The sequence below is a fragment of the Sylvia atricapilla genome, chromosome 6 (genome assembly GCF_009819655.1).
Source record: "Sylvia atricapilla isolate bSylAtr1 chromosome 6, bSylAtr1.pri, whole genome shotgun sequence".
Taxonomy (NCBI): Eukaryota; Metazoa; Chordata; class Aves; order Passeriformes; family Sylviidae; genus Sylvia; species Sylvia atricapilla.
Genome location: NC_089145.1, coordinates 9,354,445 through 9,375,027, shown reverse-complemented (window position 1 = coordinate 9,375,027; position 20,583 = coordinate 9,354,445). Strand labels below are relative to the sequence as shown.

At 56.0% G+C, this 20,583-nt stretch overlaps 2 protein-coding genes across 3 annotated transcripts; one reads left to right on the top strand and one right to left on the bottom strand.

The window, feature by feature from the left end:
- The first annotated feature begins 243 nt into the window (after window positions 1-243).
- On the top strand, window positions 244-14,256 carry INCENP (inner centromere protein). The gene is made up of 17 exons (XM_066320615.1): window positions 244-551; window positions 639-752; window positions 1,274-2,010; window positions 3,412-3,463; window positions 3,608-3,641; window positions 5,081-5,159; window positions 5,617-5,668; window positions 6,163-6,280; window positions 6,365-6,499; window positions 8,374-8,483; window positions 8,825-8,945; window positions 9,634-9,756; window positions 9,946-10,121; window positions 10,384-10,474; window positions 10,992-11,105; window positions 12,201-12,360; window positions 12,800-14,256. Exons 1-17 carry the CDS (start codon window positions 379-381, stop codon window positions 13,012-13,014), a joined length of 2,604 nt encoding a protein of 867 aa, XP_066176712.1. The 5' UTR covers window positions 244-378; the 3' UTR covers window positions 13,015-14,256.
- Window positions 14,257-14,590: 334 nt separating this feature from the next.
- On the bottom strand, window positions 14,591-19,742 carry VPS51 (VPS51 subunit of GARP complex). 2 transcript variants are annotated; one of them, XM_066320613.1, is made up of 10 exons: window positions 19,500-19,742; window positions 18,863-18,992; window positions 18,372-18,518; window positions 17,982-18,198; window positions 17,115-17,844; window positions 16,702-16,920; window positions 16,206-16,427; window positions 15,892-16,013; window positions 15,454-15,541; window positions 14,591-15,136 (listed from the first exon to the last, which is right to left on the bottom strand). In XM_066320613.1, the coding sequence occupies exons 1-10, from the start codon at window positions 19,710-19,712 to the stop codon at window positions 14,876-14,878; spliced, it is 2,349 nt and encodes a 782-aa protein (XP_066176710.1). In that variant the 5' UTR covers window positions 19,713-19,742; the 3' UTR covers window positions 14,591-14,875. The 2 variants fall into 2 exon arrangements, with proteins under 2 accessions (XP_066176710.1, XP_066176711.1); XM_066320614.1 differs by lacking the exon at window positions 18,372-18,518.
- Between the last annotated feature and the right edge of the window lie 841 nt (window positions 19,743-20,583).

Here is a 20,583-nt window from a genome sequence, read left to right as displayed (position 1 = left end):
CCACGACCGCCGCCTCGTCGGCACACCACACCCTCACAGCTGGCCCCGTCCCTTCCCAGCCCCAGGTTATCCCCGGCCTCCGCCAATCACCGCGCGCATCTCCCAATTCCCTGTCTTTTATTGGTTTTTTGGCCCGTCCGTCACTCCAGCAATTAAAGAGAGCGGCCTGTGGCCCCGCCCCCAGATCCCGCTTGCTCAGGAGAGACCTCCAGGGGCATAGAGACGGGCGAGCAGAGTGGCACGGAGTGCGAGCCCTTCCTCTAGCAGCCAATGGGAAGGGCAGGCCGTGGGGGCGGCGGGCGGTGATTGGCTGCCTTGGGGGGGCGGGGCCGTGTTTGAACGGCGTGCCGCGCGCGCGCGGCCGTTGACGCTGAAGCGATGGCGGCGAAGGTGGCCGCGGCGGCGATGGGGCCTGCGGCGGCCGCGGCGCGGACGCTGGAGCTGCCTGCGGAGTGCGACCGGCGTCTGGCGCAATTCATGCGGCAGGTGGACGAGAACGATATGGTGTGGCTGGATGAGATCTATGAGGAGGCGGTCAAGATGTTTGTCAGGTACCCGCATCCCGCTCCCCACTAAGCTTCGGCCCCTACCGGCCGCCCTCCGTGCTGGTCCCGTCTTGATCTCCCCTTCCTCTCTAGCAACTACAGCGAGGAGCTCGAGCTGATGCCCAAGACGCCGTCGCAGAAGAGACGGCAGCGGAGGAAGCGGCTGTCGGCCTTGCAGGAAGAAGAGCAAGAGCCCGGCAGGAAGCGGTGAGGGGCGGCGGGAGCGGGAATCGGGGAGCCCCGTTCGGGCCGGGCCGCGGAAAGCGGGAGCGCAGAGGGTATCCTCGGGGCCTGGAGAAGGGAGGGAGCCCGTGCGGGGCTGAACACACCGGCTGCCAAGGGTCCAGGGAAACAATGCCCTCTACAGAGCATGTCTTGGCGATCCCCTCCTTTGTCTAACGGGAGTTCCCCTTCCCTCGTCCCGCTGATGTTTAAGGTCCGGTCAAAACCTGGGTATGGGGCACTCTCGGCCGAAAAACACTGGACTTTGATTCTCACGGGGAGTGCTTTCATTGTTGCCTGGTTCGATGTCCCCGTGTCTCTGTCTATTATCTTTCTGCTTTAAAGTCATTATATCTCTTAATTACTGTCTGCATTAGCTGCTTTGTGCAGCTCTGTCTCTCCTGGGCCCATCCCAGGTGTTTTGGCTCCATGCCTGTGTGTGCACGGAAGGACTCGGGGCTGTTCCCAACTCCTGTTCCCATCTAACCCACTGTTCCTGTGATCAGACTCTCCAGGAGGAGGAACAGCAGCATCAAACTGGTGCCTTCTGTGCGATCTTCTCAGCGACTCCAGGACAAAAAAACCCTGGAACTCAGCAGGGCTGAGGAAAACTCTCCACCACAGCGTGTGACACGATCCCGGGCTGCAGCCTCTGCCCACAGCTCCAGGGTGATTCCTGACACCCCTCCTGCCGTGCAGGCAGAAAGGAAGGATCCCTGGGTGGAAGCTGACCACGATGGTACTGCAGTGCCTCTCCAGAGGAGTGGAGCAAATCTGGTAGAGCTGCTCCCCACGAGCTCAGGGAATGGCTCTCCCAAGGAACATGGTGTTCCCAAATCGCCACTGGTGCCCCCAGCCCCTGAGCTGGTGGTGCCCTGTACTCCCGAGGCCAGCCAGGCTGTGCCCGAGCCGCAGACAGCCAGGGCAGCCAACGTCACTGTCATCTTGAGCCCAGGGGCTGGGCTGGAGGAGTGGGATGGCTCCCCACAGGAACAGAGCCGGGCTCAGGGGCCCTCCCAGCCCCTGAGGAACAGCCCAGGGACTCCGACTGGCTCCCGGCTCAGCCGCCGCTCCGTGCGCCGGAGCCTGATGGGGAAAGCCTCCCTGAGCCGCAGAACTTCCCTGGCAGAGAAATACTCCCTGGCCAGCAAGAGGGACAGCATGATGCGGACATCCATCGCCAGGGCAGCGAGCAAGAAGAAGGCGGCTCGGAAGAGATCCGTGTCCTGCAGCTCTGTGGATGGTGAGTTTGGGTGCCGTGGGATCTTTCTGCTGCTGAGGAAAGCAAAGTGCTGGGGCTGGGTCTTCAGTGTGGGGATGGAAGCTGAACTTTCTGGGCTAGACAGGCTGCAATGCCTCATGGAAGTTCTCCCTGGCTTTCTGGAGCCCCCAGTGAGCACAGAAACCCAGGTAGCTGAATTCAGCCTTGTAAATCACCTGGGAAATCATCCTCTCCGTTTCAGTGTAGCTTTAACCATTGCTGATTTGCTGGGAGAAGTTGCTAATCCTGGAATCCCAGGACTGAGATTCCAACCCTGGTTTGGGTTGGAGGAACCTTAAAGGTTACTCAGATTGCTCCAAGCCCCATCTAACCTGCCCTTGGATACTTCCAGAGGTGGGCAGCCACAGCTCCTCTGGTCAGCTGATCTTCCCAGTTTCTGTGGGGACAACTGGCAAAGCTGAGAAGGATTTGGAGAACCAAAAGGGTTGATGGATTCTCCTAAGGCCATGCCTGTTTCCTGCAAGGTGAAATTCTCACCAGTTCCCTTCTCCTTAGCAGGATCTGGCTGCTGGTTCTAGAGTTTGAGAAGGGAATTTCGAGACCGGACATAGTAAAAAAAAAAGTCTCCCACAATTTTACAGTTGATGGCAGAGGCAGATTTAGGCAATGTCAGTCTCATTTAAACTGCTGGAATTATTAAACAAACAATCTGGAGAGAGACTCTTCATCAGGAGCTGGAGTGGCAGGACAAGGGGAAATGGGTTCGAACTGAAAGAGAGGAAATTTAGATGGGATATAATGGAAGGAATTCTTCTGTTTGAGGGAGGTGAGGTCCTGGCATGTGTTGATAGAAAAGCTGCGGCTGCCCCACCCCTGGAAGCGTACAAGGCCAAGATGGACAGGGCTTGGAGCAACTTGGGCAAGTGCAAGGTGTCCCTGTTCAAGGCATGGAGTGGAACTGGATGACCTTTGAGGTCCCTTCCCACCCCAGGCAGTCTGTGATTGTTTGATGCTGTGGTTATTCATGGCTCATTCTGGCTGTGCTGGAGCTTCTGAGCTCAGTGCAGCAGAGCTAGCTGGAATGCTGGCTTGGGAAGCAGCACTCCCACTGTAAATAAGCCTGGCTCTAACTGCTGTTGATGTCCAGTCAGGGAGGGCCTTGCAGATAAGCCTGAGGCCAAGCCCTGCCCAGTTAATGCCAGCTCATGCAATATCACCCTGAACTCATCCATAATTGAAAACTTCTTTCCTGCACTGGAGCTGCTGGCCACATTCCTGTCGGGCCAACTGGATATGCTCCCGTGCCCCACCCTGCCCCAGGACAGGACAAACCCCTCTGCAGTGTCTGGAGGTCCTTGTCCCACCAGATCCTTGGCTGCACCCCAACCTTACAGCTCAGGTGTGTTTTTTCTTCTCCCACAGCCTCCAGCTCCATAAGTGTGCAAGAGCATGAGGAAACTGTTGTCAAAGCTGGGTGAGAATGCTTTCAGTTATTTATTTATCCTCAGTACCCTGCTTGCAGGACTTTTTCACTGCCATTCTTGGTGTCAAATCCAAGTGGCTTCCCAGTTTCCTCAGTTTTGCTAAGGAGGGCCCCTTTTGTCTTTTTTTTTTCTAGGCCTCCTCCTGGACCCTCCACCCCCTCCAATCTGGTAAGACTTGGGTAGGGATTAAAAGCATTTGTGTCTGTGTGGGTTTGGGAGAAAAATACACCTTTTTGGGAAATTTGGGAGCTCTGGTTGTGGATTGTCAGACTTTGTGACCTGTCTCATAGCAGTGAGTGAGGAAGGCACAGAGCATCTGGCTCAGAGGTGCGTGAGCCCATCCAAGCCTCTGTGGTTCTGGTGCTCAGACTAGAGCAAGTGTTTTCTACATTCCAAGTCAGTTACTATATTCCAGAACTAACAAAACTAAAACCAGCAAAGTTTTCTTTGGGAGATGAGCACATATAACCCATGGCTTTGGGTTCAGGTGGAGGTGTTCTGTCAGAAGGGTGTTACAGTCTTGGATGCTTTCCAAGATTCTCTGACTAAAACATGGCCTTTCCTCTGTCATTTTCCTAAATATGTTGAAACTGTTGCACACTACCCTGAGTCTGACCTCAGGGTTGAGTCTTGCTCAGCTCTTCCTTTTTAACCTCTTGCTAGAGATCAGTGTGGGAAGATTCAGTCTCCAATCTTTACAGATTGAAAAAAACTTTATAGTTCAGGAAAATTTGGTTCAGCTGGTGTCATAGTTTGCACACTGTTTTTAAAGCTTCTTTTGACCTTTTGGTCAGACCTGCAGCTAATTCAACACTTGTTAGTTTGGACACACGCAGAAATTTGTGAATATTGTTGAGGTCAACAGCTTCCATCCACAGTCCTCACTGAGGAAGTAATCCTGGGATCATGTCAGTGTTTTGTCCAGAATAAATTTCAATGAGCAGAGCCTGAATTAATGGAGCAGAGCAGTGACCTGAAGCACTTGTGAAAACAAGGAGAGCTGTTACAGCTGTGCAGAAACTCAAAAAAAAAATCAAATTTTCCAGGCCCTGCAGAAGCAACTGGGGAGGATGAATTCCCCATCAATCCCTTTTCTTCTCTTCCCAGTGCAGCACTGGGAAGTGCTGACCAGGAGGTAATGCTGGTGCTGCTAGCAAAGAGCAATTCCAGAACCACAACCCGTTATCCCAGCGGAGTGTGCTCCAGCCTAAGTGCAAGAGGCAGCGAGCAGCGATGGGCATCCCCTAACAAACAGATAAATCATGGAAATGAGCCATTTGCCTGCTGTCTCCAGGCTCCCCATTCATCACTGCTCAGGGAAATGGGCACGCTGGCTCTGGCCAGAGCTCCGGCAGCACAGATTTACAGCTTGGAAGGCTCCTAGCCTTAATAGTTGATGAGATGGTTGAGTTTAAGCAGCGCAGATGCTCGTGTTAATGTTCCTGCCTCTCCTCATGATGCAGCATCCAGGGCTTTGCCAAGAGGTGGTTTGGAATTCCCTGGTAATGCTGCTGACCTTAGTTGTGTGAGAACCACCCCACGATCTGAACCAGGAACGGGCTGTTTCCGTGTGTGACTGTCCTGAAACCCTTTTGCTTTTCCCACAGGATTTCCAAAGCCCTCGCATGTCCCTTCGCTCCCACACAGTCAGCAAAAACGGGAAGGCCCAGGAGACGAACAGCAGTGGTAATTCCAGAGGGTTTTGGGGCAGTACTTTGGGAAGGTATCATTTCGGGAGGCTGGCTGGGAAGCTGGAAAGATTGACTGGTTAATTTGAGAGTTCAGTTTGAAAGATTAATTAATGTTTGATGGGCAGGGATTTGTTTCAGACAATTAGCAGTGAGAAAACTCTGTGCTGTAGTTATTTCCATCCTGGCAAGCACACAGAGATGGATATAATGAGGCTGGAGAGTTGTGGGAGGCTCTGTTGCTGAAGCTGTGCAGAACCTAGACAGCTTTGGGCAGCTCTGCTTTGTCTGGAGTTTCCAGGTGGGAATGGTGCCATGTGAGGCAGGTCCTGCCGTGCCCACTCAGGCAGGGGGTTTTGCTATTCAGTAAACTGCTGCATCTCTTCTCTGCTGTCAAGTTTGTGTTGGAGGGGGTTTTTCCTGCTGGAACTCACTGTGTAACTGTTCTCTTTCAGAAAACAACCTAAATAAGAATGGGGAGACCCTGGAGCCACCCCAGAGTGCCAGGTATGTCCTGGTTGAAAGTGTCTCAGACGGGCTGTGGTCCTGTTCCAAACAGGTTCAGTGCTGGGATGTTGTTCGCTGGTCTCAATGTTTTTGACTGTGAAACTTCTGCAAATAAGTTTTCCCTGCCTCCATAATTTTATGATGTAATTGTTATTTTCTATTGCATTAAGATTGTATTTATTGGCTAACTGTGCATGCACAATCTTAAAATCATAGACTGATATGGGTTGGAAGGGACATTAAAGCCCAATCAGTTCCACCCCCTGCCATGGGCAGGGACACCTTTCACTATCCCAGGTTGCTCCAAGCCCCATCCAACCTGGCCTTGGGCACTTCCAGGCATGGGGCAGCCACAGCTTCTGTGGTCAACCTGTGCCAGAGCCTCCTCACTGGAATCTCTCTTAAGCCCAGGATAGTTTATGGCTCTTTCCAGCCCTGCCCCCTGGAGGCACGAGGGGGATTTTCCCAGTGTGATGGGCTGTGCTGTCTCACAGGAGGAAGCCGAGCTACAAGAGAGCCGTGGACGAGCGCTACGACCACCAGCAGGCAGAGGAGGGAGGGCTGTCTCCTCTCAGGAGGAAGACTCCATCCCCAGTCCTCCCAGCCAGCAAGGTGAGTTCCTTGTGTAACCCTGGAATGCCTCACCAAGACCCTTTTTTACTCACCCCCACTCACACTTTGCTGTTCCTTGCACAGGTGGTGCGTCCCTTCAAAACCTTCCTGCACACCGTGCAGAAGAACCAGCTCCTCATGACACCGAGCTCCGTGGGGAGGAACGGGGTCATAAAATCCTTCATCAGGTACAACACCCCTCAGCAGGTTGATCCCAAGGTAAGAGGAGGCTCTGCTGTAAGCCAGTACATGGTGGTTTCATTAAGTGTCTAAGTTAAAGCACAGCCATGGGAGGAGTTTTGCAGCCCATTTGAAACTGAGTGATTTGAAGTGGTCTGTTTACACTTGAATAAATTAAATTTGGGTTAGTCAGCTTCCTGAAGAATTCCAGTTTGAACTCCAAGCTTTATTCCTTCATCTTTCCCCTGTGCTATTGGCAAGTAACAGTCAGAGATGAAAACTGGGAAATAGAAATTTAGTGGATTGTGAATGTTGAGTTGTATTGATAACTGAAGCCTGTAGATTCCAGGTCTCCTTTCTAGGCCTTCTCTCATGAGTGAGATTGAGCAAATACCTCTTAAATCCTTAAAGACTTTGGAGGTTTTCCAAACCCTTGAGGCAGGAGGAAACATGAGGCTGTCCTGGATGTAGGGCCAGTCAGACAACTGCTGGTGTCCAGATCAAGTGGGCATCAGTATCACCGATGAATCCTGTTGGGACCAGCAGCACACCTTGGCTGGCTGCAGGCAGGTGCTTCTGCACTACCCCAGGGAGCTTTCCAAGCCCCTGGTTTTCCAAGCAGTTTGGGAGAGAGGGATTTGAGGGCTAGGTCTAGACAAGGGTGTAGCTTCCTGGATTTACTCAGAGCCATGCTGCAACCCGTGTGCTGAGCAGGAAGTACTCATACTCCTGATACCAAACAACTCACCTGCAAAGTAGGCAGCTCTGGGGCTGGATTTCCCTTGCAGGAGAGCTTAGAGGGAGAAAGAGGAGGGCAGGATGCAGGAATTGGTATTCCTGCATCTAGCAGCCTAATGGCAGAGCTTTCTAGAGCTGTGCTCAGAGGCTGGCTGTGCTCCAGCAGGTCAGGGAAGGCCATTGGGAAACAGTGAAGGATTCCAGCTTCAGTCTCATTGGGCTGCTGCTGATGTTAGTATCAGTACTACAAAGGAGTTAATAGGATGAGAAAAGAGTCTTGTGGCTAGGGAGTGCTTCCTCTGCTGCTGTCAGTTTGCGGAATGTTTTAGGTTTCATTCCAGTGCAGGCAGCTCCCCCTTGGGAGCTTTTCCATGTGGGAGCTAAACATAACTAAATAGCAGCAGAGCAATAAGATATAATTGTTAGTTTTATATTAACCAGGTTGGATGCTGACAGCACCAAGCATTTACAGCACAGAGCCCAGTGTAAGGGATTCCTTTGGATAATGCCCATGCTGACCTGTGGGTTTGTGCTGAGACCAGGCCTGCACTGGCATGGACTGGGTTGAAGTTAATCCAATTGCTGTGGTTGAAGTGGTGGCTGGATCTTGCTCCCCTGGCTGACAGTGTCCTAGGCTGGGTCAGGAGAAGGAGGAGAAAGCCCCTGTTTGGCTGGCACATGGAGCTGGCCGCGTGCCGGAGCAGGCTGGGAGCTCTCGGAGTGCTCGTGGTTCACCACCAGCTCTTTCCTCGTGGGAGGCACAGGCGCCAGCGGGAGCTCAAGGTGTTTCCTGGAGCACCATCTGTCCCCGCGCTCGCCGCAGGAGGCGGGAGCCGTGCCAGGCATTAGCGCTGCTTGGTGGCTCCTTTGCACCAAAAGAAAGCACGGGGCTGGCTGCCTGCAATTCCTGAGGATGCTGCCTGGGCTTCCAGAGCTGATGATCCTGTTTCAACACTCCAGCTTCTCTCTATTTGTCCCTGAGGTTCACAGCAGTGTTTTCCTTGCGTAGGTCCATTCATGACCAGGTCACAGGCTGCCTGAGCTCTGCTCCAGGGCTGTCACCAACCCATATTCCTGCCTACAGCTCCTTGCTGTCACCTCTGGGCCCTTTGCCCAAAGCAGCTGAGGTGGGAAAGAGTGCTGGCCAGTGGGTACAACATTTCAATTCCTCTCAGGCAAAGGAGAGGCAGAAGCTGGAGACTCTGCGGAAGAAGCAAGAAGCCGAGCAGCTGAGAAGGCAAAAGCTGGAGGAGGAGAAGAAACGGCGACTTGATGAAGCGAAGCTGTGAGTAGATGTGGTCACACTGCACTTGGCACCTGTAGGTTCCTGTGTCCAGGTGTTTTATCTTGAAGGGACTGTGCAAGCAGCAGAAACTCCTGTGGGCACAAGGCAGTATTTGTCCTTGGGGCATCTCTGGAATGCTGATACAAAGCATTGACTGTCCTTGCTGTCCACTGCTGCAGCTTTTTGTCTTGAGTGCCCACTTTCTGACAGAGCTTAAACATGGCTTGTGCTTAAGTGAGTAGGGAATTTGGGCCATTGAGTTTCCTGCTGTGTCTTTTTGTGCTGAGTTCGGGGCAGCTCACATGGCTGGAGCATGATGGTGAGCTGGGCTGTCTCCTCAGGAAGCGCGAGGAACGCCTGCGCAAGGTGCTGCAAGCCCGGGAGCGGGTAGAGGAGATGGAGAAGGAGAGGAAGAGGAAGATCGAGCAGAAGATTGCACTGTTTGATGAGAAGACCGAGAAGGTGCTGCAGAGCTCTTTTGGGACAATCAGTAGCCACTGAGGCAGTTGGCACCACACACATGTGCTCTCTGGAAAGAGGGGCACAAAAGCTGCTTGGATTCTAGAGGCTGAACCAAAGAGTAGTAGAGTAAAGAACTTTCCAGAGCCTTGGTGATCCTGAGGGACAGCCTTTCTCTGGCTACAGATAATGGCAGCTGAACCCTTGTTTTTCCATAATCACGAGTCTAAATGGGCTTTATTAATGCTCTGGTAGGTGGGAGAAGGACTTGCAGTAGATAAAGGAGGCCTAATGGCCCCAAGGTTTTATCTGCTGTTTATCCTAGCTGAGTAATAGCTGGACAAGGGAAAGCAAACATCCTTCCTTCAGAGCTTTCTTCCGATCCCAGACTTCCAGGCAATTTGTACAGTGGTCATTTTTCTGTTTTAATTATCCCCAGCTGCCTGTCTGTGTGGCTCTGAGGTCATATGCCTATGGCTTTGTGGGACTGGACGTATAAACCTCAGGATAGGGTCAGCTCTTCCTGGGAGGATGTAAAACAAGGTCATTGCCCTAAATATGACCTTTTAAAAACAGAGCACAGGTCCCCTTGGTTGCTGGAGGAAAAGGAGGGAGGGTTTGCCCTTGAGGGGTCCTGCTGTGCTGTCCTGCTGTGCTATCCTACCTGAGACTGGGTCTATGTGTGCTCCAGGTGCGGGAAGAAAGGCTGGCAGAGGAGAAGATCAAGAAGAGAGCGGCTGCCAGGAAGATGGAGGAAGCTGAGGCCCGGCGCAGACAAGATGAGGAGGCCAGGAGACAAAAAGCTCTGCAGCAGGTGTGTGTGGGCCTGTTCTGTCCCACGGGCAGAGCTGGACAGGGGATCCACCTGCCTTGGGCACTGGGAATTTACCCCCGAGGTGTTTCCCTGCCGTGTAGTGATGAGGATTTGGGTCAAGTGAGGGGTTCTTGGTGCTGCCCCATGAGCCTGCTCCTGTCAGGTGACTAATTCCTGCCTGGGCTACAGGAGGAGGAGGAGGAACGCCGGTATAGGGAGCTGATGCAAAAGAAGAAGGAAGAGGAGCAGGAGCGTGCCCGGAAGATCGCTGAGCAGAGGCAGGCAGAACAGGAGCGGGAGAGACAGTTGGCTGCAGAGAAAGAACTGGAGAGGAAGAGGGAGCAGGAGCGGATCCAGGCGGAAAAGTAAGGCAAAATCCCCGTTTATGTACCAAATTCTGTGCTGGGATTGAAACACAGCCAGAGCACAGGGCAGGGGTGGAAGGCTGGAGCAGCGGGGAGCTGCAGTGACCCGGCAGCACAGCTCTGGACTGCGGCTGAGCTGCCAAGGAAGAAGAACTCTGGGCTCAGGGAAGTCAGGAGTGTTGTGGGGAGTGCCTGGAGAGCTGTGAGTGAGGGAGGGCCCTGGTGTGGCTCTGGGAGTGAGGGCCTGTGCTGTGATTCCCAGGCTCCGGGAGCAGCAGGAGAAGGCTGCCCGCCTGCAGAAGGAAGCAGCGGCTGCTAAGGAGCGGCTCCGCAAGGAGATGGAGAAGAAGGAGGTAAGTGATTGATTTTGGGAAGGGATAAAAGCCACAGAGTCTGGCCTCAGCAGCTGTTGCTGTTGGAGCAGCTCAGCTGGGATGCTGTGGGGAGCCCTGAAGAGCTACTGTAGCACTTCTGAGCAGGAAGTTGGACCTGTTTGACACAGTTATGGTATGGCAGAGAGACTTGGCCTCTAAAAATACTGTTTTACTAGTCAAGAAAGAGGCCAAGATCAGTAGCACAGACTTCTACAGATGGTCAGCTGGTTTCTGGTTATCATATGCCCAAGATAAAGTCAGCAGCAAGTTTTCCAAGGCAGGAGGCCCTGGCTTTGTCAAGGAAAGGCAGCTGGTGCTCTGGCATGGGAGTCAGTGTGTTTGTGCCTTTCTGAGGGAGCTGCACCATGTCCCAAGTGCTCCTAAGCAGCACAAGGAACAGCTGTAATGAGGTGCTTGGGTATTTTGCTGGCCAAAGATGGATGGCTGGGCTGGCAGTGTAGTCCCTAATGATAATCCTGTGGGTGGTGCTTCGCAGCAGGAGCAGCAGATGTTGGCGGAGAAGAAGAGGCAGGAGGAAGAGCAGAAGAAACTGTCAGAGGAGCAAAAGGCCAAAGACAATGCCCGAGCACCACTCCTGGAGAACAAGGAGGTAACTGGTCCTTAGGGGTGACAGCACCGTTCACTCCCAACACTGACTCGCTCTTGCCCCGGGCAGTTCCACCCTCTGCTCTTATCTGCTTTTCCAATAACACAGGAATTCTGTAAATCCTGGTTATCTGGGGTTGACTCCATGAATACTTCAATGATGGAGGGAAGAGAAGCAGGAGGGATTGGACAGGGTTCCTGTCTGTGGGTAAGACAGGAACTGTTGGAGCTGTCTTAAGTGCCTCTTAAAAATACCGGAAGGACCTTAGGGGCAGAAAGTGCTCCAAGTTTTATTTTGGGTGAAATTTGGGAACAGCCACAAGGTGGCAGCACAGCCTGTGAAATGATGGTTTGGCCGGGGAGAATCCTGCAGGAGTGTGTTCATGTCCTGAACATTGACAACAAACACGTGGTTCTTGTCCCCTTGCAATGCTCAGAATCTTAAAGTGCAGAACCTGTGGGTGGGAGTTAATGTCACTGGATACAAAGCCATTCCTCTCTAGCAGGAAAGGACAATGGTGTTCAGCTCTCCAGAGACTCATTTCCTTATTGAAAATTGAATTTCTACTGAAAATTTCCGGTTGAAAAACCTGAAATTCACAGTTCTGTGTTTTCTCCTGCCCTTATACTTCCTGCCTGTGCTGCTCCCATTAGCATGAGCTTGATCTGGCTGGTCTGGTGGGCAGATTCTCTGTACAGCAATTAGCAGTTTTATATCATTAATCAAGCCCAGAAGTCAGGTTGCAGAGTGTTTAGAGTGTGTGACTGCTCCGGTGACATCAAACCTCCAGTTAACCTTGGCTTGACTGCAGTGGAGCTCTATTCTATTAGACCCTTTCGATTCATCTATTGCTTTGTGCTTGTGCCACAGATGGCAAATTAATTAGCCTAATTAAACAGGAGAAGGCCATGTACAGCCATCACTGGGTCACAACTCTGGAACTTGGGTCAGCCTCTCGGGTCCAAACTTGAGAACTGCCAGACTCAGGGTTTGCTATGAGGTGACAGAGCATGAGGTGGGGACGAGCTGCTTCTGCTGTAGCTTGGAGCCTGATGGTGCTGCTGCGTCCAACACCTGTGGAATATGTTTCCCTTCCAGAATTCCCCTGTCTGCAACTCGTATGAGATGACTCCACAGAGCAGGAAGGAACTCAAGGTGCCTGTGACAAGCTCGAACGACTACGGGATGGACCTGAACAGTGACGACTCGACAGATGACGAGAGCCAGCCACGCAAGCCTGTCCCTGCCTGGGCCACTGGTATGTGTGTGTGGAGAGATGTGTGTGTCCAGGGCCCCCAGCGGACTGTGGGACCTGCTGTGGGGTTTTGCCCAGTTCCTCCTGCCTGGAGGAGTGTAAAGTACTCCAGCACAGGATGAGTACTTCTGTGTCCAAGACTGGAGAGGAGCTCAGAGCAACCTGGTCTAGTGGAAAGTGTCCCTGCCTGTGACAGAAGGCTGGAACTGGATGAGTTTTAAGATCCCTTCCAACCCAGCCCATTCCATGATTCTATGTGGAATGTGGAATCAGGGGCTCCTCCACCACCTGGGGATCTTGTCACAATGTAATGGGGGACAAATACACTGCTAAGCTGCCTTGGAGTGATGAGAGATGAGCAGAACGGGGACACGCCGCATACACCAGCCTACACAGCAATTCCAGTTAACAAAATTAATGTAACCCTTGTCTGTTCCTGCAGGGAATCAGCTCAGCCAGGCTGTGATCCGGCAGTACTACAACCCCCCTGATGTGGACGCTCTGTTTGGGGCCATCCCCAGCCCCAAGCTGGAGGACATCTTCTACAAGAACAAACCCCGCTACTTCAAGCGCACCAGCTCGGCCGTGTGGCACTCCCCGCCCACCCTGGCGGCCAAGCCAGCCCTGGGGCTGCCCTATGGCCTCAAGAAGCCCTGAGGTGAGCATGGGTGTGCAGCAGGTGTGCCTTCCTGTCTCCAGGTGAGGAAGGAGTAACTCTTCACTTTAAGTATTTAGGTTCTAGCATTGAATAAATGGCAGCTTTTCCTGGGTTCCTGCACCTCAATTTGCAGGGCTCGTTTCTGTCAGGCCAAACCACGAGGTGCTGCCCCGGGAAGTGGCTCTCTCTTACCCTTAGCTTGGAGCTGGCATAGACTCAGACCTTCAGTGGGTGAGGGGTGTTACCCGAAGCTGTGGGATCCCCCCTCTCTGTCATGCAGGCCTGGCAGTACCTGCCGTCAGTTGTACGTGTGCTGCCTTTGGGGCCAGTGACAGCCAGGAACCACTGCACCAGGGCACAGTCCACCTGGTCCACTGCTCTTCTCAGGAAGGTGTTCCCGGGTGTGCTCTTCATCTCCTGCAATCCCAAAGGAATTCATCGCTCTGTTTCCCCTCCACGTGTGTGGTGGTGTCTATCAGCTCGGCATGGCTGACATTACCACAGCTGTGGTGGGAGCATAATGGGGGTCTCAGTGACAATCTGTCAGCTGTGGAGAGATGAGACCAAGGTGTGACCATGTCCCTGAGGACCCACAAGTGTGCGAGCCAGCTCTAGGCCTCAACAGGAGAAACTCTGCGAAGGTTCTGGCAGACTTTTTGTTTCTCAGTGAAATTCCCATCTGTGAGGCCAGATGGGACTGAGAGGATGTTTTTAACCTTAATCCCTCTTGTTCACCTTGGCTGTGGCTCAGCATCAGCTAGTTGTTTCTTGGCCTATTTAGCACTTCCTGTTCATGAGCCACTGTTAACCGGACTCTGGCCAACCCAATTTCATTGAACCAAAAATTCTAGCTCAGTCTTCCCATTCCAGGAGCCCATGGTGGTTTAGTCATTCCTTCTGCACCCAGCCCAGCCCTGTAAAACCTCTGTAGAGACTATGCTTTGTGTGAGGGGACATGACCCTGTCTGTGTTTCTGTAGCCAATGCACTGTTTGCAGCAAACGTTCTTCAAAAGATGTGTTTTGTATTTAAATACACTGGTGTCTGTATTCTGGGGCTGCTCTGTATGTGCACATTTGTATCTGTGGAGTGTATGTGCTTCTGGGGTTGCTTGATCCGGGTCTGGCTATTGCTGTCTGTACCCATGGAGGGCCTGTGTTTCCATGGCTGTATCCGCGCGACTGATTGCTTGTACAAAAGTTTCTGAGCTGGCCACTGTTGGATAAAGTGAGTTTAATCATCTCTGGGCTCCTCACAGCTTTTTGTTACAAAAATTGAGGGTTTGGACTCTGTCTCTTCTGTGCCGGTTCCTTGAGGCAAGAATGTGTGGTCTGAGGAGAACTTCTGATCTCCAGTGGAAAATCTGTGTCCCTGGGGGCTCCCCAGCAATTTGTAGCACCCCATGGAAGCATTTGGTGCCTGATTTTTAAAGTCTGGGGCCTCATGGCTGTGGTTCCGTTGAGGACATCGATCAGTGCCCAGGCCCTGTGTCTGTGCTGTCAGCCTGGCTGCAGGTGGGACCCCTCCCTGTGTGCAGCTCCCACCCCCCAGGCTCAGACAGGGACACAACACTCAATTCAACTCACACATAATTTATTAGTGACAAAGGGGCTGTCTCCAGGCATGAGGGGATGTCACCCAGGTGGGGGGCTGACACTGTGTCACTGGGCTGGGGAGGCAATGGGGAAGGGGGGTTTGAACAACATGGTGTAACCCACTATGGGGACAAGGTGTCCTCCTGTCGGGAAGGACACAGAAAATGTCCTTGTGTGTGTGTGTGTGTGTGTGGGGACTCAGAGGATCCAAGTGTGTCCCCAGAGGTGTAACAGGCCCCAGCTGTGGCATGTCCCTGTCGCTCATGCTACCCACGCTCGCAGATGAGCTCGACGACGCTGTGCTCCATGGGGACGGGGTCAAGGCAGCGGTGGGCGGCGCTGGCGGCCACCTCGTCCAGCAGCCCCTGCACCACGCGCTCATCGGAGGCGAAGCGCCACAGGTAGAGCTGCAGGTAGTGCCCGTCCACCTGCACCTGCTGCAGCCCGAAGCGCCCCAGCGTGCGCAGCCGCACGCACTCCAGCAGGGTCTTCAGGCTGATCTTGATGATCCCCGTCAGCACCGACACCTGTGTGAGGGGACAGGGGGGACACATGTCCACATGGGATGTGGGAGCCCTTGTCCTGACTGCTATTCCTCAGGAACTCCTGAGCATGGGGACATGTGGCACATGGACACCCTTAGCCTGGTCACTACACAGATCCTCCTCCTCCCTCCAGAGTCCTGATAACTAGGACAGGGGACGCTGGGGACACCCTTGTCCTGGTCATCAGCTCCCAGGGACCCCCCGAGCCCTGACACCAGGGACATGTGCCAGTGGGAAGGTGGGTAGTTTGGGGCTTCTAGAGATGTTTAGGGACATGGTGGTTGTCCTCATGACCTCACCTTGTTGAACTCAACAGGGCTGAAGATGTCAATGCGCTCAGAGAAAAGCTTCTGGATGTTGCTGAGCAGATGAGTGTCCATGGGGGCACTGAGGACATGGACACAGGGACAGTGAGGGACTTGATAGAGCCAGGGAAGTAGGGACAGGAAATATTAGGGGCCATGGAGAGAGTTAGAAGATGCAGGGATGGTTTTGGGGACAAAAAAGTAGGGGATGGTCCCAGGACATGGAGGGACAAGACAACAGGGACACAAGGGCCATAGGGATCACCAGGGGATTCTGGAACAGTTTTAAGTAACACAGTTGATTGTTGGGACAAACGGATCATCATTAAGATAGTCTGGGGATATGGGACAGCTGAGAGCTGTCAAGATAGTGGGAGGATATTGGAACAGTCCGGGAACAAGCAGAGGGTGCCAAGGGGCAGCAGGGCTGACCTGGGGGTGTAGCTGGGGGCATAGCGGCCGGGTGCCCGGGAGCTGCTGTAGACGGAGAAGGCGCGTCTGCTGGAATCGCTGCTCTGCGCCCGCCTCACCCCCTCCTCGAAGAGCTGCCCCACCTGTGAGTGGCACCACACACTCAGCACCCAAAGCCCCTTCCTGTGACCCCCTAAACCACCCAGCATCCCTCAAAGGCTTTGTGACCCTCCCACAGCCTTCCTGGATCCCCAAAGGACCACACAGGAATCTTGGGCAAACCCCCTGGACCCCTCCAGGGGTATCCAAACCCTTAGCCCTGGTGTCAGCCTGACCTGGACGTCGATGGCAGTGATGTCCTCCACCACGCGCTTCATGACCGCGCGCACGTTGCGGGGCTCGACAGTGCCCAGCCAGTCGCGCGTCTCGACGCTCTTGCGCAGCATCTGCGCCACGGCTGCGCCCTGCACCTGCACGTAGTGGTCCAGCAGCCGCTGCGCCGCCGCCCGCGCCTCCGCACACAGCGCCGGCCCCGGTGTCACCGCCGGCCCCGAGTCCTGGGGGACACACACAGCTAGGATCAGCCCCCGCCTCCTCTGCAGCACTGGGGACACGAGGGGCATGAGGACACGTGGAGATGCCTCCCCTCCCTGTGACTGTCTGATGTCTTGGCCACGGGGACTTTGGGGACAGGTGGGACGCTGCCTGAAGCAGCATCAGTGCACCTCTTACATGTCCTTAGGGCTTCAGGGGCTCTTGAGGCCATACAGAACCCCCTCGAAGATCCCTTGGGGACATTCAGGATCCCCTTAGGGCCATTTAGAGGCTTACCTGGGGTGGGAACTGCTCATCAGTGAGGGTGAGGATGTAGCTGATGGTGGAGTTCTCGTAGTCCAGGCAGAGACGGGCGAGGAGCAGGAGCAGGGCTGGGGGGGCAGCGGGAGCTCCCCGCTCAGCTGGACCATCAGCAAAGCCACGGGCGGTGCGGCACAGCCAGCGCACGAAGGCCACCACCAATCCCTCACGCACTGCTGTCACGCAGAACTCCCCCTGTGCCACAAATGGGGGGGCAGGTCACACCCCAAAACCCCCCAAACTGCCCTGTACGGGCTCCAAACCATCCTGTTGTGACCCCCCAGCCTGCCCTATACCGCCCACAGATTGTTCCAGTGACCCCCAAAATGCCCCCAGCCCCCTCACCCCATCCAATGCCCCCCAAAAAACCCCAGCCCGTGGTGCCCCACCTTGAAGTAGGGCAGGCTGGCAAAGGCGACGTCCCTGGCAGTGAAGAGCTGCACGTAGGCCAGCACGGCCTTGAGCTGGCCCAGCACAGAAGCAGCCAGCGTGGCCAGCAGGTCGGGCAGGCCGGGCCCCTCTTTGCCGGGGGGCCGAGGGGCAGCCAGCGCCTGGCGCACGTCACCCAGGCAGCCCAGGAAGAAGGTCTGCAGGGCGCGCAGGTAGCGGTCGATGCGCTCTCGGGCGGCGCGGGCCACCAGCGCGGCGGCAGCGTCGGCGCCCGCGGGCAGCAGCTCCAGCAGCGCGCGCAGCCGGCGGTGGAAGCGGTCGAGCGCCCGCACCAGCAGGGACGTGTCGCCCAGGCCGCGCTCCAGCGCCAGCCGCCGCTCCAGCAGCGCGAAGTAGCGGGTGGCCAGCGCGGCGGCGAAGGGCTCCAGGCGCCCCGTGTCCCCGCCGAACAGCGCGCGGTACGAGCTGGCCAGCTGGCACAGCGTGCCCACGAAGGCCGAGCTGCCGCGGTCCACGAAGTCCAGGATGTCGGAGGCGGGTGGCGGTGGCGTGGTGGCCGTGCCCGAGGGGTCGGCTGCGGGCAGCTCGGCCTCCAGTGCAGCCAGCTCGGCCTCGAGGCGCGCGCCCGCCTGGCTCAGGAACTCCTCGCTCAGCTCCTCGGCCGGCTCCTCCAGCTGCAGCAGCATCTCCACACACTCGGTGAGTTCCTTGGGGTCCAGCTTCTCCTCTCTGGTGGTCGGGAGGTTAACAGTGGCATGGCAGAAAACAGGGAATAAGCAACAGAAGTCAGCAGTAGGCTCCAGAGTGAACACCCCCAAACCCGCATTTCCCAGCGCTGCCATCGGCAGGCTCCAGAGCGGACGCACCGGAGGCGCGTGCGGAGGCGCTGGGCCAGCTCGGCCATGATGGCGTGGCTCTCGTCCTCGATGGCGCGGAAGGAGGGCAGGTGGCGGTAGTGGCGCAGGACGGCGCGGGCGCGGGCGTGGCAGCGCAGGGCACGAGCGGGCTCCGTCCCCGCCCAGCTCCGCAGCCGCCCCGGCACCTCCACCAGCGCCTGCAGCTTCCGCAGCAGCGCCTGCACCCCTGCAGGGACACGGGGTTGGGGTGGGGACACAAATGGAGCAGGATGAGACACCGGAGTGGGACCATCTGCTGGATCTGCCCCCATGGGGGACACCACAGCCTAGACCTGCCCCACATGATTCACCCCAATAAACCTCCCTGGATCCACCCCCCGGGCTGGCCCCGCTCCGTACCGGCCAGCTGGGCGCCGCGGCGGTGCCGGTCCTGCAGCGCGGCGCTGACGCGGGCGCTCGAGGCGCTGATGGCCGCCATGTTGGCCGCCAGGTCGTCCATCTCTGCCTCCATGTGTCGGAAATCCACCTTCATCTTCCGGATGGTGTCTGGGGAACACGAGGCAAGTGCCAAGTCCCTCAGCTGTCCAGGACACCCCCAGTCTGCCCAGCCATTAACACACCACAGCCATAACCCCCCAGAGAAGGCTGGTTATGGGACTGGCCGTAATTGGTCTCCAGAGTGAACCACCACATTCCCCAGGGCAGCTTCCCAGTGCTGCCAGAGTGAACATCCCCAAATCCCCATTTCCCATCGCTGCCATCAGTAGGCTCCAGAGTAAACATCCCCAAATCCTCATTTCCCAGAGCTGCTATCAGTGGGTTCCGGAGTGAACATCCCCAAATCCCCATTTCCCACTGTTGCCACCAGTAGGATTGAAAGAACAGCTCACCAGTGGCAGAGATGAATTTGTTGTAGTTCTCGTAAAGCAGGGTCTGCATGTCACTGTCCAGGGCACGGATCTCCCGGCCCAGCGCGGCCTCGCGGGCTAGGAGCTGCCCCAGGGGACACTCGTTGCGCACCTGGGTGGACAAAGGATGCACATCTGCCCCTGGTTACCTCCAGTGCCCCCGCTGGAGCCCCCTAATTAAGATCATCAACTGCCCTCCACAGTCAGTGTGTGACCCTCAGCTGCCCTGCAGGATCCCTAAACTCTCCCCCCTGGATTCCTCCCGGGATATGGAAGGGTTCCCCAAGAGCCTCTCCCTGCTCTCCAGGGATCCCCCCTGCGCAATGCTAACTGGATCGGGATCCGGCTGCTCCAGAGCACCTGAGTACCATTCCCACAGGGAATCAGTGTCCACAGGGAAGCATATCCATAAGGTCCCCGAAGAGGCCCTTTCTGGGATCCCATCAGGATACTGGGGGTCCCAAGGTTCTGGGGACCTTGCGGTCCTCCCCCCGCCAGGGTTGGGGCCACCCACCGAGATCCCTCGCGACGAGGCCCCGCGGGGATCTCCCGGGGCCCATCAGAGTCCCGGAGCCCTCGACAAGGTGGGGGTGCCCGCGGGAGGGGTCTCCTTGGTCACCTTGGTCATGAACACCTCTGGGTCGAAATGGGGCCCGTTGATGTCGGTGGGGTCCGGGGCAGCCTCGGCCGCCTCGGCAGGGGACGGGCCATAGTAGCGCTGGAGCGGCCCGTGGGGACGCCGCCACCCGCCGCCCCCGGTGCTCCCGCCGGTGGCCTCGGGGCTGCCTGCGGGCCCGCTCCCGGCCCCGCTCCCCGCTGTCACCGCCGCCATCGCGCCGCCACTTCCGTCCCAGCCGCCGCTTCCGGCTCCGCCTTACGTCACTTCCGATGCAGCGCTCGGTTGCCCTGGCGACGGGGAAGCGGACGTGGCGGGGCCCAGTTACCGGGACCTGGGGCGGCCGCGATTGGGGCGGAGCCGCCACGGCCCGTGTCCTTCTGCGCCCTGGGGACGAGAACTCCCCTGGGGACGCAGACATGGGTGGAGACACCGACCCTCGAGGGGTGAGCGGCCGGTGGCACCCCCAACCACTGCCCCTTCTCACCATTGCCCACCTGTCCCCAGGCCTCCCCAGCGTCCCCGTGAGTCCCCGCTGCCGCGGTGCTTCCCCACGCTCATCTCCCCATAACACGAAGTAGGGGCCTGGGGACCCCCACCCCACTCGAGGATCCCGCTCCAAGCCCGAGGTGGCTCCGGGTGACGCTGGAATTGGGCTGAGTACAACCAGGTGATCGACCTTGCACCTCGCACAAGGAACAAACATTTGGGCTAAAAGGTCTAAAATCAGCTTTATTTACAGCAGAAAAGGTAAAATAAACCCCGCCACGGTGAGGGCCGGGCTGCTCCAGGAGCCTTTTGTCGGGAGTCACTTGCTCTAGGAATCACAGGCCACTGCTTCTTCCCAAAGGAAAGAACTCAGAGCTGCCACGTTGCACTAGGAAAGCAGGAAGAGCCAGAGGAAGTTCCTGCTGCCTCCTTTCTCCTTGCCTTCCCTGCACCTTTTATTCTCACATGTCAAAAAGAACACACCTAATCCAGCCAGGGTGTGTTTTGTGAGCAGTTTGGTACATGGGACAACATTCCCTTCATAGCTGTGGACCCGAGTTAGCCCAAGGGCAAAGGAATTCCCAGTGGGAACAGGGAG